Genomic DNA, 17,899 nt, shown 5'->3' with positions numbered 1-17,899 from the left:
CCGTCCCTTTTCTACTAACGGGATATTCTTTTAAAATTCGCGTAGCCGCAAAATTCTAATCAATATTTACATATTTTTATTTAGAAATTGTGCCAAAACTGAATAATCTTTTTTTTTATTATTTAGAAACACACAATTTTGTTACAATAAAACCGCTCTCATGAATCCCTGAGCGTGAAAATAAAGTGTCCTCCTTGTACAATCCTGTATGAATGAATACTAATATTTATATGTAGTTACGTAACTAAAGGTTTCAAGCCAAAGCCAATATAAAAAAAAAGAAACACACAATAAACATCAACTACGCTGGGTTATAAGTGGAGTAACGTATCGCACAAGTATAGAAATATACATTAAATAGATGTAATAAACATAAATACCTAAGCTATGGACGCTAAGGATACCTAAACTATGCTCCCCAGGTGGTGGATAGGCGAACACCCTAACCGGTCATGAGACCGGTGGGTAGTTGGGAAATAAAAATACCAACCGCCAACCAAAACAGACTAAGGTATAGCAACCCTAACACAAGAGTCCCTGGCCCTCCAGGTTGGGGGTTGGGCTAGAGGCAGACAACCTTTTCCTGTAAAAAAACATATGTTACGGAACCTCAGGAACTTTTAGCTGGAAAGAAGTCACGACGACGACTCTGCAAAAGAAAAATGGAATTGAGATTAGAAATATGGAATACCCGAACCCTGTACCGAACTGGAGCACTCACATCTGTACTAGACATAGTCAATACATACAAAATAGATGTTTTAGCACTGCAGGAAATGCGGTGGATGGGAACTGGCACTCTTGACAAGAGAACCAATTCCATATATTATAGCTGCAATGAAAGCCAACACATAGATGGAATGGAATTTATTGTAAACCGAAGAACAAAAGGCCTTATTTTTAACTTTTACGCGTAAAGTCAAAGAATGTGCTATTTGCGCATAAACCGGAAATTCTTTAATTACAGTTCGATTAATGCACATGCCCCAACTGATGACAAACCAGAGGAAATAAAAAAACAGTTCTTCGAATACCTAGAGTAAGCCTACGGGAGATGTACCAGAAATGACATTAAGATTGTATTAGGTGACATGAATTCAAGAATAGGACGAGATCGAGTTTTCATTCCCACGGTAGGAAAGCATAGCCTACACAACATCAGTAGCGATAATGGATCACGACTGATAAACTTAGCAGCAGCACTCAATATGAAAGTCGCTAACACCTATTTTGAACGCAAGAACATACACAATGTTAACTGAACCTCTTCTGATGGAAAAACAACGAGTCAGATTGATCACATCTTAATAAATTCAAGACATGGAACAGACGTAATAAACTGCATAAGTTATAGAGGCGCAAACATAGACTCAGATCATTACCTACTGATCTCAACATTGATGACTAGAATTTTAAACACCAGTAAAGAAAATAAAATGTATACAAAAAAATGTAATGTGTAAAAGCTGAAAGATGCGACAATTGCAGAACGGTAATCGGAAAACATCACCAACAGGCTAAGGAATTAAAATGTAAATAAAGAATGCCAGACAGATATAGACTTCTACTGGACCAGAATAAAGGAAGAAAAAAATTAAGCCTACACAAAGATGCTTACCCGACGAACTAGAACAACTGTAGAGAATTACCAGACAAATAAGTAGTGAACCTTTTAAAAAAATAAAGGGATGCGCCAGGAAGACCCTCTCTCCTGTATACTGTTCAATCTGGACCTGGAAAAAGTAATACGTATGTCACAAATCACAAGTGCAAATCCTGGCCTATACTGATGATATCAATATTGTTGGTAGAAAGGAAAACGCTGTACGAGAGACGTATGTAGCATTAAAAGAATCAGCTACAAAAATGGATTTAATAATAATCAACAACAAAACGAAGCATATGAAAATAAGCAGGCAACCACAAATCCTACGACCACTTGTTATAGAAAACGACGTCATCGAAGCAGTGAACGAATTTGTATACCTGGAAGCGCTCCTTAACACTGAAAATAATACTACCGTAGAGATAAACCGCAAAATTGGCACGGCCAACAGATGCTATTTTGGGCTCAATCTCCTCCTTAAATCCAAAATTATATCGAGAAATACAAAAATAAAACTCTTCAAAACAATAATACGCCCAGTCCTAACATATGGTTCAGAGACCTGGACTCTAACAAAAAATAATGAAAACATGTTAGGATGTTTCGAAAGAAAAGTACTAAGGCGGATGTATGGAGCAGTAAATGACAATGGAGTATGGAGAAGACGATACAACTTCGAACTTTATGGAATATACCAGGAACCTGATATCGTAAAACATATTAAGGTAGGACGTCTGAGGTGGATAGGGCATGTAATGCGGATGGAACAAAATGACCCAGCTAGAAAAACGCTTCTTGATAGACCCATTGGTTAGAGAAGAAGCGGAAGATCCAGAACAAGGTTTCTTAATAACATCGATGAAGACATGAGAAATATGGGAATACGTGCTTGGCGGAGAGAGGCGATGGTTAGGGACGACTGGAGAGAAATTCTTGAGGAGGCTAGGACCTACGCAGGGTTATAAAGCCAGAATGATGATGATGAAAAGAAAGAAAAGAAAGCTATCAGGATTTTAGCAGGGGTTAGTTATCTAGAACATTGCCGACCTTTCTTTATCAAATTCAAAATTATACCGCTACCTACTCTGTTGATATTTTAAGTTCTGACTAGGATTCACAGAAAACGGGCCTATTTAATAAAGCAGTCTAATGTTTACGTTCACAATATGCGAAAGCGCCACTACTTACGAACAAATCGCTCCAAATTGCGTGTTTCAGATAAAAATTGCCTTAACTATAACAATTACAATATTTTACCAAAAAATATTATAACATAAAACCTTATGGGACTCCATGTTTTACGGATAGAAAATCGGAGAGACGACCTTTAGACACTACCGCCTGGTGTCTGCCACATAGGTGAGAAGTTATAAGCTTAAGGGGAATACCTCTGATTCCATAGTAATTTAATTTCTAGAGCAAAATGTCGTGTGGAACGCAGTCAAAAGCCTTCGATACGTCTCAAAGAGAAATTGCCATGCATTGCCGGGTTTAAGCCCCTAAATCCCCCCACTGAATAATCGCTTTGATAATAAAGAGACATCTACTACGCGAAATTATTATTTTCTAGATATAGAAAAAACTTACTTGGTATTATTAACATTTTGCCAGGATCCTTCGTTAAGCGTAGCATTTTCTGGAAACGGTGGAAGCTGAACCTCATTGAATACCTGAAAACCACAAAAAAAATGTGAAATTACACAAAAATACGTGTTAAATACTTCAGATAAATTATTACATATCTGATTAGTAACAAAAAATGCATGCATGTTAAAAGGACATAGTAAGACTAACGAAGACATTAACGGTAGAAAGCATTCAAATTGTCACCCTCTATTTTTTCAATATTTACTTTTTTAAGTGCACTATAAGTAAAAATGGGGAATTCGCTAGTTCAATGCACGTTTTAATATATTGTGAGTTAATTTGCCAAATGCTGCCTTTTATTTCTACTATCTAATTTTCTGTATAAATTTTTAAATTATTTTGCTTGGCGTTATAATTTTACCATTTACCAAAGTCTTTTTCCAATCTTCCCAATAAATTAAAAAATAAAAAATATCGTCTTAGTTATTCCTACTCCCTTAAAATAATAAACCGTATGGCTACCACTGGAATTCGTACAGCTACTACAGCAATCCTACAATGAGCTACACACAATGAACTATCTTAAAGTTGGAACAGAATATAAATTTTATATTCTTAAATAAAAAAACAAAGTTAATCTAAAATAAATTATCGTAAGTCACAAACTTCTATAGAGTTCTCTTGATAAACAATCAAAAACTCCCAACCAATTCCAGTTCAAACAAATCCAACAAACTACAGCACGTAACTAAAAAAGAATCGAATGAAACAATAAAGTTATAAGACAAACGCAGCGTTTTCTTTGATCTCGCTGTCGTAAAAACTTTCGAAGTTGAGACTATTTTTAGGTGTGAGGAGTTTACAGCTGAACGTACTTCGAGGACCGTTGACCCTATTGTTTCGAGGGGTGTTAAGGATAACGTAGTGATAAGTGGCGTTTTATAGGAGTTTTTCCGGAGTTTCGATGTCGATTAGTGAAAAATGTCTGTTTGTTGATTTGCTGTTCTTCAGAAGTGGGAAATAACGGGGGAATTAAAATTATGTAGCACAATGTGGGTAGTGAAAAATAAAATTGGCAAATTTTAGGCGAAATCGATTTAGATCGAAGAATTAAAGAAAAAAACTTTTTCCACGAACAGCATTTTATTTGTAGTTGAAGTATTCTCCCGAAATTCGACTGGAAGATACTAACAATATGCTTGTTGAGAATAAATAAAAATAACAATGATTACTACGACAATGAATTAAAAAGGAATTATATAGCGCAGTTAATTCAAGAGTTAAATGTACCAAAAATACCAATCAGATTAGTCAAATTGTGCTTAAATTATTTTTTGATGAAAAATTCATGGACTATCTTTGTAAAGAAACGGTAAAGTACGCTTCACAAAAATCCTGACCTTTCTCTTGGTCCGTTGATGATTTATATAAATACTTTGGCATCCTTATTCTCTCTGGATACCACCCATTGCCTTTTAGGAGGCAATGGGTGGTATCCAGAATGTGGCATGTGGCATCCAACATGTGGCAATTCGTATTAGGAATGTCGAGGAGACTCTCACTAACATCTAGTTAGTAATACTATGAGTAGAAACAGATTTGAACAGATTTATAGAGATTTTTACACTTTAACGATAACACGTTTTACCAACAAACCAATAAAGAGTTCAAAGTTCAAACTCTAATCGACCATCTAAATGAACGTTATCATCATTACCTCCAGCCAGTGAATCGAAGTTTCTCAGAGGACGAAGCCATGGAGCCCTACTATGGACCACATTCAATGAAGCAGTTTATTCGAGGAAAACCCATCCGTTACGGATATAAATTTTGGTGCGTTGCGACCAATAAAGGTTACCTTGTAAAATTTCATCCCTATACTGGAAGTGGAAATAAATTACAGGGTAACTTGTTGGGAAGTTTCGTAACCGAAAAGCTGTGTACAGGGTTTTTACCACAAGAATCTGTTATCTATATTGATAATTTTTTTACATCTTTACCTTTACTGACAAGGTTGAAAGATCAAAAGATACACTGCAACGGTATTGGGCAATATTTACAATATTTAGATGTTGCTTGAAGGGCGAAATAGTCAACATGTGGCTTCTTTACCGCAACATTGAGGCAATTTCTTTGTTAGAATTTTACAGGGGAATTGTGGAGGCCCTGTTGACAGCTCCAGATATTCCAACGCCACGTGGAGTACGTCCAAAATCTTCAAAACATGTTGCTGACGAAATTCGTTTGGGTAATGTGGGTCATTTGGTGGACAAAATTGAAAAACAACAAAGGTGCGGCAAATGTGGCAAGTGTACCAAATATCGATGCATTAAATATAATGTAGGACTTCATCCCGAGCAATGTTTTGTCAAATTCAAATATCACACGTTCTAAACATTTTAAAATAAATAATGTTTTATGAAATATTGTGTCCTTCATTACCCAGCGTATGATATATCATACGTCAAAAAAAGACAGTTACAAAGAAAAAGAACATAAATTTTGCACAACGCTATTAAAAGCAACCTCTCTTTATTTCATTCTAAAGTTTTGATTTCGTTTTGATAAAAATTTAATTTTGTGCATTAAAGGGTTAACTTTCAAAATAGAAGGAAAACACTGGGTTGAACAAAAATATGTGTCATGGCTGGGTAATATTAGTCATTAGAAAGATCGAACAGTTGAGAAATTGTTTCATGTAGCTAATGATCGAAGCATTCCAGCAGTTTGCAAATTGGCGATAGTTAACGCTTGGAAACAAGCATGCCACACAAATAAGAAGAAGAAGAAGTCTCCTTTCGCTCTACACACTTAATACAACGATATTTCAAATTAGTAATGTCATAAAAATTACAGTTTTTATCACTGCTTTATCACAACTTTGTAAAAATATTTTAAGCATTTTATTTACAAACCAACAAAAGAAGCTACCGTTCATATTACTAATACATTTTGTTGTTCTTTTACAAAAACCACATGCTTTATTCTTCTACTCTACAATAAAATCAAAACAACTACCAAACAAAAAAAAACTACTTAATCGAAAGCATACCTTCGACGAGGAAGGCGCAGAGTTTTCGATGACTGGGATAGCAGCGGGAGCCCTTCCCCCGATAAGGAGAGCTCCCAAAGTGTCGTCGTTCATCATAGCTGCTCCCACTCGTATTGATATGTAGTCCTCACTCTGGAAAATAACAAACCGAACAAGTTAAATTGACAGCGTTTTCTATAAAGATTCGGATCACAAGTGGTGGCATGTTAGTTTTTTTGACAGGGGTTTAGGGAGTGTCATGTGCTTGTTGTTTGACCAAATTGTGTGTTGTATATCGACAAAAATAGCATTCTAGAGCTTATCTAATATAGAAAGATTAACAGGCGTTTTTATTTATTAAATCAACTACAGGCTACACTCAAGTATTTCAAAAATGTTAAGATATATTGTAGAAATAGAAAAACAAATTATTAATGATATTAAAACCTAATTCATGATTACAGTAGATTATTTCGAGAGCAATAATCTATATGGAAGATTAACTATACTACCGGTCTTGCCATAATCCATGATAATGTTAGTGATCCACCGTAAATGTTTGACTATTTTATTACACTCGAATAGCAATGACACTCCCAACTTTAATAACGTTTTAGAGCAAACATTCGTCCAACTTTAATAATGTTTTAGAACAAACATTGCTCTTCCGTAAAGAGCTATAATGTAGGCAATTAGCTTGATCACAAGCAAGTGATATAAAATGAAGCAATACTTTTAATATATTTGATTGGGTGATAACGCACGTTTCACAGGCTTTTAGTGAAATTAATTTGAGTTAAAGGAAATTGGTTTACTTTAACAAAAAGTCTTTTATATAAGTATTTTACAAAGTTTATCAAAGAGAAAATTATGTTTTCGAATAATTTTAACAATTTGTTTCTATAGCGTGAATTTACTTGCCCTAATTTGCTTGTAGTCCATTAAAAAGTTAAATTAGGGTTGCATTTTTACATTTTTAATGTGTTGGGGGTAATAATGAGCTTAAGTTCAATTTTGTGGGGTCGCTACCCTTGTCCCCCGGCAGCATTCTGGGAAAAGTTGCAAAGGATTTTCACGCTGTACCTCGTAAACTAACAACTCTACAGAACATTTTTTCAGACATTATTTATAGCAAATTAAATTTTCAACAACTTTATTTCTATTAGTTTAAGTCGTAAAATGGAAAATAACAAAGTTATAAACAAAAATTACTACAAATTTTTGAACAAATTTTCTTTTGGACCTTATAACTTTTTTTTGGTTTGGTTTTTTGGTTTAATAGAATAGAAATATGCTTTATTGTCACTGAAAATTGCACAGTTTTATGGATAAAGCTTACAAAAAGTCAAAAAAATAACAATAAAATTAAAATTTACTAAAATTACATAAATCGTCAATATTGCAAAATAAAAGATAATAAAAGATACAATCCATTGCAAAGTTTAACTAAATTGCAAATTGCATAATAAAACCTTACGAACTAGTTTACGAATAAGTTGCTGCATGTGATACCCAAATATATATAAAAATACTTTTTAGTTGCTTGTACCTAAATGTACTGTAATTTCTTAGTTATTCGTCAAGAAACTCTTCCACTGAATAATATTATGGTCTTTCAGATAGATAGGCTTTTGTCAATTTACGGAACTTACGGAAAGAAGTTGTAGATTATGTTGTTGTTTCTTTACTACCTCAGTGGACGGGATCGGTAAATACACATCAAACGTTGAATTTCTGGTGGAGAAGTCATGAATAGGTCTTGCTGGAAAAGCATGTAGGTATTTATGAATTAAGCAAACAGTTTCTAGAATATATAAAGAGGAAAGAGTTAAAATCCCGTGATTTTTTAAGTAGCTTCTACAATGTGTTATTCTACCGAGGCCAAAAGATACCGTATTGATCTTTTTTATAATTTAAAAATAACACCAGATTGGGCAGCTGTACTAGAACTCCAAAAAGGAAGGCCATATCGAAGTTATCGATGATATTTTGGAAGATGCAAAATTGATTTCCTTCGAAATAGATCTTATTTCATAGCAGGCTGAGGCTAGTTTCTTGTTAGTTTATGCTGCTGTTTTATCCACGTTAAAAGAGAGTAAATTAGAGTCGGACCAGGTTTTTATTTTAAGTAGATCAGAAGTTATAATTGCATGAAGAGTTGCAATATTAGAGTTAATCCAGGTAATACTTTTATCATCAGCAAAAAGAAAAATTTTTCGATCGATTTTTAAGTTAGTGATGTCATTTATAAAGATAAGGGAAAGTAGAGGACCCGGTACTGAATCTTGTGGTACTCCACATACAACGCATTTGTGATTAGAGTCAGTATTATTTCCTCTAACTAGTTGTTTTCTATTCCTCAAGTAATTTATTTAAAGTCTCTCAATAATTTTGGATAGGAGCGGTAGTAAGGCAATAGGTCTATAGTTGCAGACATTCTATTTTTCACCACCATTATGAAGAGGAATAATAATGGGTGTCTTTAGTCACTCTAAAAATATACATTTTGCAAAGGAATCGTTAATTAGTGAGACCAGGACTTCTAACACATTCTTTGGGAGATTTAAGAAAATTTTTATGGATCTTCCATCAGTACCTACTCCAGGAAGATTTGCTTATAATACAACTGATTGTTTGGATCAGTTCAGATTTATTAACTGGTCTTATAAAGAATGAATTCGAGACCTTTTTGAGTCGGGGAGATAGAAAATAGGATCTTGTTGTGGCAAAATAGTTGATGTTACATTTTTATTCACATTACCGAAGTATTCATTTAGAATTTCCGGGTTTAGAAGAGAAATTATTTGAGCTGTGTTAGTTTTATTTCGAAGATCGTTTATTATGGACCAACATTCTCTTGCAACATTTTTAGAGCTTCCCAGACGATTCTGATTTTTACAATAAAATTAAAATCGAAGCTATATTATTATAGGGGGTTTTTTCAAAGAATAGTTTTTACTATAAATTTGTTTAATTTCATTAATTTCTCTGTGTTTTACAGCACTCCGAAGTTGATCGGGTTCTTGAAGACTCGTAAGAATACGATAAAAAAGAACCCTTAGGCTTAGTTTTCTACTACATATTTTTATTCATATAATTCATCATTTCGTTAACATTCCTATGTTATTACTAGTTGATTATCCACCTTTTTCCCGACCAGCTATGAGGTAAAGTCTGGAGGTGCGAAGTGTCATTGTTATGAACATTTTTTCATGCTTTTTCCAGCCCCAATCTTCAGGATCGCAGTGTCTCCTGGTGATAAACTCTAAGACTGTGAAAACTGGCTGCATCTTGTGTTGGCGGTAGCGATGATAAATTAAATGTACTTTTGGTCACTGTCTTGGCGAATCGTTTGTATATCATGCTGTCAGAGAATCTTTATTTCCACCATATAATAAAGAGACGAAAAAACGTTCGCCAACGAAAGTGAGCAAAGAAGGCTCGGCTTTCTCACTGAGAAATAATGTTGTTCCGCTAGCTAACTAAGGATATTGTGAACGTTGTGTCGCATCCTGAAAAAGCATGAAGAAACAGCAAATTCTCTGCAATTACGTCGTCATATATAAAAACTTGAAGGACAGTATAATTGATGCGACTTATATCTTTTTAAAGGTTTAAAAAAATTGGACACTTTGAACATACAACATCGGACTGCTTCCTTCCGAATGCCGTGAGCAAGACAAGAATATCAATGTCATCTGCTACGACAGTCACAGAATCATAGGATTGGAATTCAGCAAGAGCATAACGGATGATGACTGTATCTGCATCTGATTCATCCTGATCGACACTAAAACCCACTTCTGATAGAGCAGTTTTGAGAAGGTCTACTAAGTTTGTTTTGTTCATGCATCGTTGTCTTGTTCTATCGGTTTGTTGTCTTTTCTTTTGGTTGATTTCGTTGAATATTGGTACGGTGCTCTTATTAAACTTTGTCCATTGGTGCTTATTCGTGTGACGCAAGCTCACGAGGTGGGGTAAGTTTTGTGGTGGCGGAATGAGTCGATAATAAATTAATAATAAGATAGAAATGTTACGAAAATGATAAATTGATACGAATAAAAGTATATATATAACAGAAAACTAAGTCCAATGGTTCGTTTTTATCGTATTCCTACGAGTAATCAAGAATCCGGTCAACTTCGGAATGCTGTAAAACCCAGAGAAATTAATGAAATTATACAAATTTGTAGTAAAAATTATTCTTTTAAAAACCCTCTAATAACTCTATAATATTGTTTTGATACAATTTTATTTTAAAATGACTAAAAAAAAGTTATAAATTTGTTAACATTTTTTTAATTATTTTTGTTAATTTTTTTTTCTATTTTACGATATTTAAATGAATAAAGTTGTAGACAAAATAATTTGCTACTATCTAATATAATTTTCTGTAGGGTTACTAGTTTACGAGATACAGCAATACACTTTGCATCCCTTTTTCCAAAATAGCCGCCGGTTAAGAAGGGTGGGATCCCACAAACTTAACTTAAGCTTATATGTATTTACCCTCCCAACACACCAAAAAAATAAATTTACTTCCTCCAAAAAATGCACGCTAAGCCCTAAAAATGTAGCATTTTAATGGACTATTGGTCTATGTTACAATATCAACCACTGGATTCCTAGTGATATAAGTATACAAACTTCAATAGTTTGTCAAAAGTGTCAAAATTTTTAAAAACTGACAAATTTTAGACTTCGATACACTCAAAACGATAAAAAAAATGGAATTGTCACAAGAGGCCAAAGAAAGATTCGATATGGTTCTTGGTGTTTTTAGAAAAACGTTTCATTTCGGATTCATCCCCTTTGTTCTGTATTGCGGTTGGAAATTGGGACCTGAAAATGGTTGTGGGCCGTTTCGTTTAACACATCTTTTATGGCATTATTAGAAGTTTTAAATATTTGAAGCTGTTTTGATAATGAAGTAATGTAATCAATGTATGTATTGTTTAAATGAGTAAATTAATTGTTTGTTATTTTAAAACATTTATTAAATCGGTAAAAGTATCCTTACTTGTTTGATTAAATTACTTAAATCTTTCGTTAGACAGAGCCAATAATTAGGAAATGTAATTGTAAAAGCCGACTCCGCATAGTGATAAAGGCAAGCAAAGATATAAATATCTCTGTAAGGACAAAAAGTTAAAAAAGGAAGTCTCAAAATAGAAGCAGTGATATAAAATTAAACAAACGATTGGCCAAAATGTAATTTTATAAAAAATAGCAGACAGAAACAACCCATGGATCGTTAAAATGAACATGAAAAACTGTAGAGAGCATTATATAGAAACAATGATAGAAAAGAGAAAAGCAAAAAAACCTTAAAATAAATGAAACAACAATAAACTAAAAATGTTCGGTTATCAAATTACATGTGTGTAAAAAATGCTTAAGGAAAAGCATTATTTGGTTCTTTTTTTTTTATTACGGACACAGATTTATTTGACAAAGTCTACGTTTATTATAATTTGTTAATCGAATATAACGTGGATTATTCAAATCACCCTCTAATTTACACAACACAGTGTGACCTTAATATTCGTGACACTTTATATTTAGAAATACAAAAAATATAAACAACAAAGTATATATTTGTATAATGCACAATTTTGGCCCAAATAACTAATAAAAATATTTTTATATTATTTAATCCTAATCTATAATATAGACTAATCTATATTATCTATAATATATTATGGACTATATATATCCTAATCTATAATGTAGACTGCAGACGAATTATTCCACGTTGCAAAAGACAGAGAAGCTTTTAAAAATGTGATCGCCAACCTCCGTTAATGGGGACGGCATAGGAAGAAGAAGAATCTATAATATACATAAAACGATGTAAGTAAAAGAAAAGAAGACAAACTTTTTTGTTGATAAATAAAAAAAGCATAAATACTGTAGAAAAATAAAAAAAATCTAACTAAAATACTAACTTAATAGAAACACATTTTTTATTGTGTTCCATTAATGACGCCATTACAAAATTTGAATTTTTCGCTTTGTTACAAGACAAAAGCGTCGAAAGCCAACAAAAATGTTTCGAATCTATTAAAATTTTATAGAGCGAATTGAGATGATAGAGGGAGAGATTTACTTGTGGATCATAACTGATATATTCAGTGAGGTGATAGATTTATAAAGACTAATTTTAAATACTGATGTTGCAGTTGGTATTTAAGAAAAATTTTAATTTTTGGGGAAAAATAAATGGATTAAATAAATGTAAAGTTAATGAAGTATCGTTCGTAGCCCTTCTCGATAACTGTATGACACTTGAACTAAAATTACCTTATAAGACTTGAAGGACTTCTACAATATGTGTATAATGTTGTAGGTACACACGTGTCATACGAAGATTTATTAATAAAATAATGATCATTATTAGAAGAAAGAAAGAAAAAAAAGCTGAACAAATCTTATACAGGTTTTTGGAGGTCCTAAAAGGTATATGAGGGATAGCTAATGACACATCCTTGAAGACTTATAGCTGATTTTGCTCTTTTTTACACAATCATAAAATGGTTGAAATAAAAGTTGTAGATCCTAAAAGTTTATTAATTAAATGTTAACAACTTTGTTTTGTTTTTTCAAACGTTACAAAAGTATTAATTTTTGTGACGTGATTGACAATATAAAAATGTTACTTTTACGCCTAGACATAAAAGTGAAGCACTTTTACATCTAGGCACAAACGTGTAAAAGTCTAAAGCTCAAAAGCTTCGTAAACCGCAGTGGACTTGATACGCAACAATCCTTCGGTTATAGTATTTGCAGTACACAAAATATCTGAAAGAATACGTGATACCGTGGTATTTTCGGAATCAGACATAATATTCGTAGTTTTGGGCGACAATAAGCACAAACGTTCACAAAACAAGTAGCGCAAAAATTGGTGATTTTTTGTATTTCTCAACGTGACAATAGAAGCAACCGTAGTAACATGAAAATTATTTCCTACGTTTAAAAAAAAATAGTATGTTCTATTTGGAGTAAAAATGACTTTTTGTGACTTGGCTTAATGTCAAACGTACCTTCAGCCTCTCCACAAAATGTATTATTTTTACTACTAATAAACCAATATACTATTTTTCATAATAATGTAATGTAAGACTTGAAATTATGGCAATGTCAGCTAGATCGACCAAATAGTTTGTAAGTTATTCAATTTGTCTATTCCAGAGAGCAATTATTTAAACAACTGTACATGCCCCAAACAAGGACTCTGGAGGTTTTTAGCAGATCGCAGTCGATTCTTTAAGGGTTAAATTTTAAGATATATTAAAAAAATTTGAACATTTGATTAAAATTGTTATTAAAAAACCGTTTGAAAAATTGCTAACTTTTTAGCTTATAAACATATGTGTTTATTAAATGTTTATTAACGTTAAGAGCAGAAAAGTGAACAGATTATAAAAGAAGATATATATTTTAAGTAGGAAAGAAGGAGTAAATATATAAAAGCCGTTAAAGTGATGGTAATAGCCTATCCAAGCTCAGTTTTTTTTCTATAATGGAACTCGAAATTGGAGCGCGCTGAAAAATTGCAATATTTTGGTTTCTATGGGACGCAGAAGCTTGATTTTTTTTTAATTGCTGTAGCTCGACAAAATAATAACGCCTGTGTTATTTTCACCTATTGGATAAATCGGAAAATACTGGAAAAATCAGTTATTTAAATTTTTCCATAAAAAAGTCGAATTGTAATATTATTTAAATAATATTATATTATAATAATATAGTAATATTTAAATTTTATTGGTTAATGTATATTATTTATATAAATATATAATAATTTTTATTAATTCTTCTTGTAACAAACAAAAAGATTCGTTTGAAAATTTGTTTTAAAACCATTTACTTATCCAGAGAGCGTAAAAACTTCTTAAAAAAACGTCGTTTCATATTTTAATTGAATAAAACACATTTTGAGTATTAATTTATAATTACTATATACACTGTGGTGCAAAATTAACCGGACACTCAGATTTTTTTGTTGGTGTTTAGATCAAATAAGGTGTTTAATTTGTTTGAATTGTATTTTATGCCTTATTAGCGATAACGTTTTTTCTTGTTTGAACCTGTTTAGATGTTTTGTGCGAACAACAACACTTTTACAAATACGTTTTGTAATTAAGGTGAAATAGTGGCTTAATATTAATTTAGGTTTATTTTGGTACTGTATCTGATTATAAGTTCGGCTGTAGGTTTTTGTACTCTCTCCTGTTTAAAACTTGAATTAAAAAAATTATGACACCAGAAGAAGTAGCAGAAGCTGTTGCTTTACAGGATGATGGGCGGAGCATTACATCCCAAATACTTTAGGAATATCTTGAAGTACAGTGTTTGATGCAATACAAATGTTTTGGGAAACAGGACAATACACCAGGAGACCAGGTCAAGGTAGACAAAGAACCACAAGTCAAGTTGAAGATCGCTTTCTTAGGTTACAAGCATTACGCGATCGAATATTATTAGCACCAGTATTTTGAACAATTTGAACGCTCAACAGTATATTCAGCAATGTATGAAAGATCATTTAGTGCCATTTGCCCCATTTTTTGGAGAAAACTTTCGTCTGATGCAAGATAATGCTCGTCTGAATATCGCAAGAATAACACGGAATTTTTTGGATGAAGTTGGGATTCATTTATTACCCTGGCCCCCAAGGAGTTCAGACTTAAATCTAATGGAGTATGCATACGATATTCTGGGACGACGTGTTCGACGTAACCATGGTGAGTTTGAAACCATGAATGATTTAGAGCAAGCAGTTCGTGAGAGATGGGAGCAAATCCCTCAAGCAGACTTTGCTTCCTTAATACGAAGTATGCCTAATCGAATGATAGCCGTAATTAGGACTGGTGGAGGTAATACACTCTACTAAATATCGTTTTTCATAAAAAAATGTTTATATTAAAAAAAAATTTTTGTTTCTTTGCAGATTTTCAAATTTTTTGAATTGTTTATTGTTTTTTCTGTGTAATATTTTTAAGTTGTAGTAAATTTGACTTTTAAATTTTGTTCATTATAAAATACTCAATTGGAAACATCTTAAACTTTTTTCAACGAAAGTTTTTAGGAAAAATCTTAGTGTCCGGTTAATTTTGCACCCCAGTGTATTTATATAAATCTTCTTCTTTGTGGGTCTTGGAGTGCTTAACAACGTTCTTCCATTCTGCCCTATAAAATACTTTCCTTCGCCACTGCCTGATGTCTATGGTTTTAAGATCTTCGTCTATATCGTCTATCCACCTTTTACAAGGCCTTCCTCTTGTCCTATTTCCTTGGGGTTTCCATCTCTGGATTACTTTTACAGTACGATTATCTGGCATTCTTTCTAAGTGGCCAAGCCAGTTTAGTCTTTGTGACTTTACAAATCTAACTATGTCTGCGCTCTGCTTTAATTCATCCAGCTTGTTCGAATAAATCAATTCGAACATATAAAACTATTTAAACTGGAGTGAAACCCAATATCGACATGCGGTATTTATGGTTTACCATACAACCCACTCCAAAGTCTACTTTCTACCCCACAGTAGTATAAACTGTAATCTTTTTTATTTATGCATCCATGCTATCAAAATCTGATTTCTTGAAGAGTGGCTATATCTACTTCGTATTTCTGCAGTCCCTGGGCAGTATTCCTCATATTTATATAAATAGTATACATTAGTTTTATTAAAATTTAAATATTTCTTACGAAATAGTAAAATCCAATAACTTAGTTAAGAAAAAAATTATTTATTTTTCAGGAATTTTCCGATTTTTTCGGGAGGTGAAAGTAGACCAGTTCTTATTATTTTCTCGAGCTACCCCAGTTAAAAAAAGGATATTATGCGTACCATAGAAGGCGAGATATTGCAAATTTTTTCAGGGCTTTAATTTGAAGTTCAATTCTAAAAAAACGGAGCTTGTAAAGTTCTCCCCACCACTTTAACGTGGCACTTTTCACTTTTCCCCATCTTTTCAGTTAGTCTATTTACAAGCGCGTATAAAAATTAATATCAAAGTTATTATAAATGTTCATAAGCTAAAAAGTCAACTCTTTTTAAATGTTTTTTTTTAATTGGATAAAATGCTAAAATTGTTTTAATGTAACTTAAAATTGAAGCCTCAAAGAATCGATTGCAATTTACTAATACCTAAGAGTGGCGGTTTGGGTAAGTTGACGTTTCGATTTCCATTCCGAAAATCGTTTTCAAAAAAGATTTGTATATGCATATACATTTTCCAGAATTTGTATAATAATCTTTTTTGAAAACGATTTGTGGAGTGGAAATCAAGTCGTCAAATGTTAGTTATTAAAAATGTGATTTTCCATACAACCAACAATAAGTGTGGCTTAGTCCCATATACACATAACACTTTAAAACTTGCATAAGATTTTTACGTGAAATCGATGATTTTTTTCACATATTGACTAGAGTATATAACTAAGATTAATCAAGGCACAGAAGGACTATTTCGAATAAATGAATAATCCTCTTATATGCCAGCTCCAAAAGAACACATACCTAATGAATCAACCATCTCTATTATAGGATGTCAAGCAGAAGGTCGTTACTCTCAATATTAGCGATATTTTTGTTCCCAAATGTGTCGCGTTATGTGTATATGGGATGGATATGGGTCCCAATTTTCTCGTAAATCCGTCAGTCTAATCTGACAGCAACAACAATGTCGCAAATACATAAAAAACAAACTCGTCAATGTAATAGGGATAGATACATTGTGAGGTCGTCGTAATGGATATGTAGCCTTACGTGTTATTCAAACCAATGGGCGGAAAAGTGATTTTTAAAATAAATATTAGGTAATAATGGAATTTGCAGAGAAAATTTTTATTTACATATTCAAGCGACGATAAACACAAAGTATAATGGTGTTCCGTTTTCACTTTTTGGTGCTTCATTCATAGCTACTTTGCAATGTGTCTTATTTAATGCCTACACTACACTAGTAGCGATAATGGCTGATCGTGTGATCGTCGATGATCAGCACAATTATCCTGCAAGCGTCCACACAATCGTCCGTAATAAACATCAAGCGATTCCCTTTGATGCGTCTCCGAAAAACCGACAACTCCGATTATGGACCAGTATAGCCCAGTGTACCGTGTACCCTCTACACAGTGGTGCTCGCGCTTACTTGTCTGTAATTGTAAAAAAAGAGAAGCCATTAGAGGTGACAGTTGTTTGTATATATATTTCTGAGAAACTTCAATAATTTCAATCAAAGCTGAGCAAAATGTCTAATATCCAAAATTAAAGTTGACGTATCCCCTTGTTTCCTCCACTGATCTCTATTAACTGTTTTCGTCCATCTTGTCAAAGTAGACACTCAGTCTCAGTTGAGATCGTCCCACTCAGTAGATGACTTATGGGATTTACAGATCAAAGATGTCGGATAGCTAGGTGGCGTTGGGGCCGTAGAGGTAGCCTGTGAAGATGTAGGGGATGATTTACGGAAGCATCCCCTGGCGTCTGAGGGATCTTGGGATCTTGTTGGAGTAATTGATTAGGAAATGGTGCAAACATGTTTTTTGTTTTCCTGTTTTGTGAGACATGCCAATAAATATATAAATAAATAAATACATTGTACTTTTATTATTCACTCGCATCAAATATATATATATATATATATATATATATATATATATA

General features: G+C 32.9%; 1 protein-coding gene across 4 annotated transcripts in view; it reads right to left on the bottom strand.

The window, feature by feature from the left end:
• Positions 1-17,899, bottom strand: part of LOC140442963 (uncharacterized) — a 122,211-nt gene that overhangs the window by 51,518 nt on the left and 52,794 nt on the right. For 3 of the 4 annotated variants that reach the window (XM_072533950.1, XM_072533942.1, XM_072533931.1), the window contains exons 3-4: positions 6,246-6,377; positions 3,194-3,276 (exon numbers count right to left, since the gene is read on the bottom strand). In XM_072533950.1, coding sequence (XP_072390051.1) covers positions 3,194-3,276; positions 6,246-6,377 — 215 coding nt within the window. The remainder of the gene's footprint in view (positions 1-3,193; positions 3,277-6,245; positions 6,378-17,899) is intronic. The other variant, XM_072533959.1, reaches the window with a different exon arrangement.

This window comes from Diabrotica undecimpunctata, chromosome 1 (genome assembly GCF_040954645.1).
Source record: "Diabrotica undecimpunctata isolate CICGRU chromosome 1, icDiaUnde3, whole genome shotgun sequence".
Taxonomy (NCBI): Eukaryota; Metazoa; Arthropoda; class Insecta; order Coleoptera; family Chrysomelidae; genus Diabrotica; species Diabrotica undecimpunctata.
This window is presented reverse-complemented; position numbering and strand designations above follow the sequence as displayed.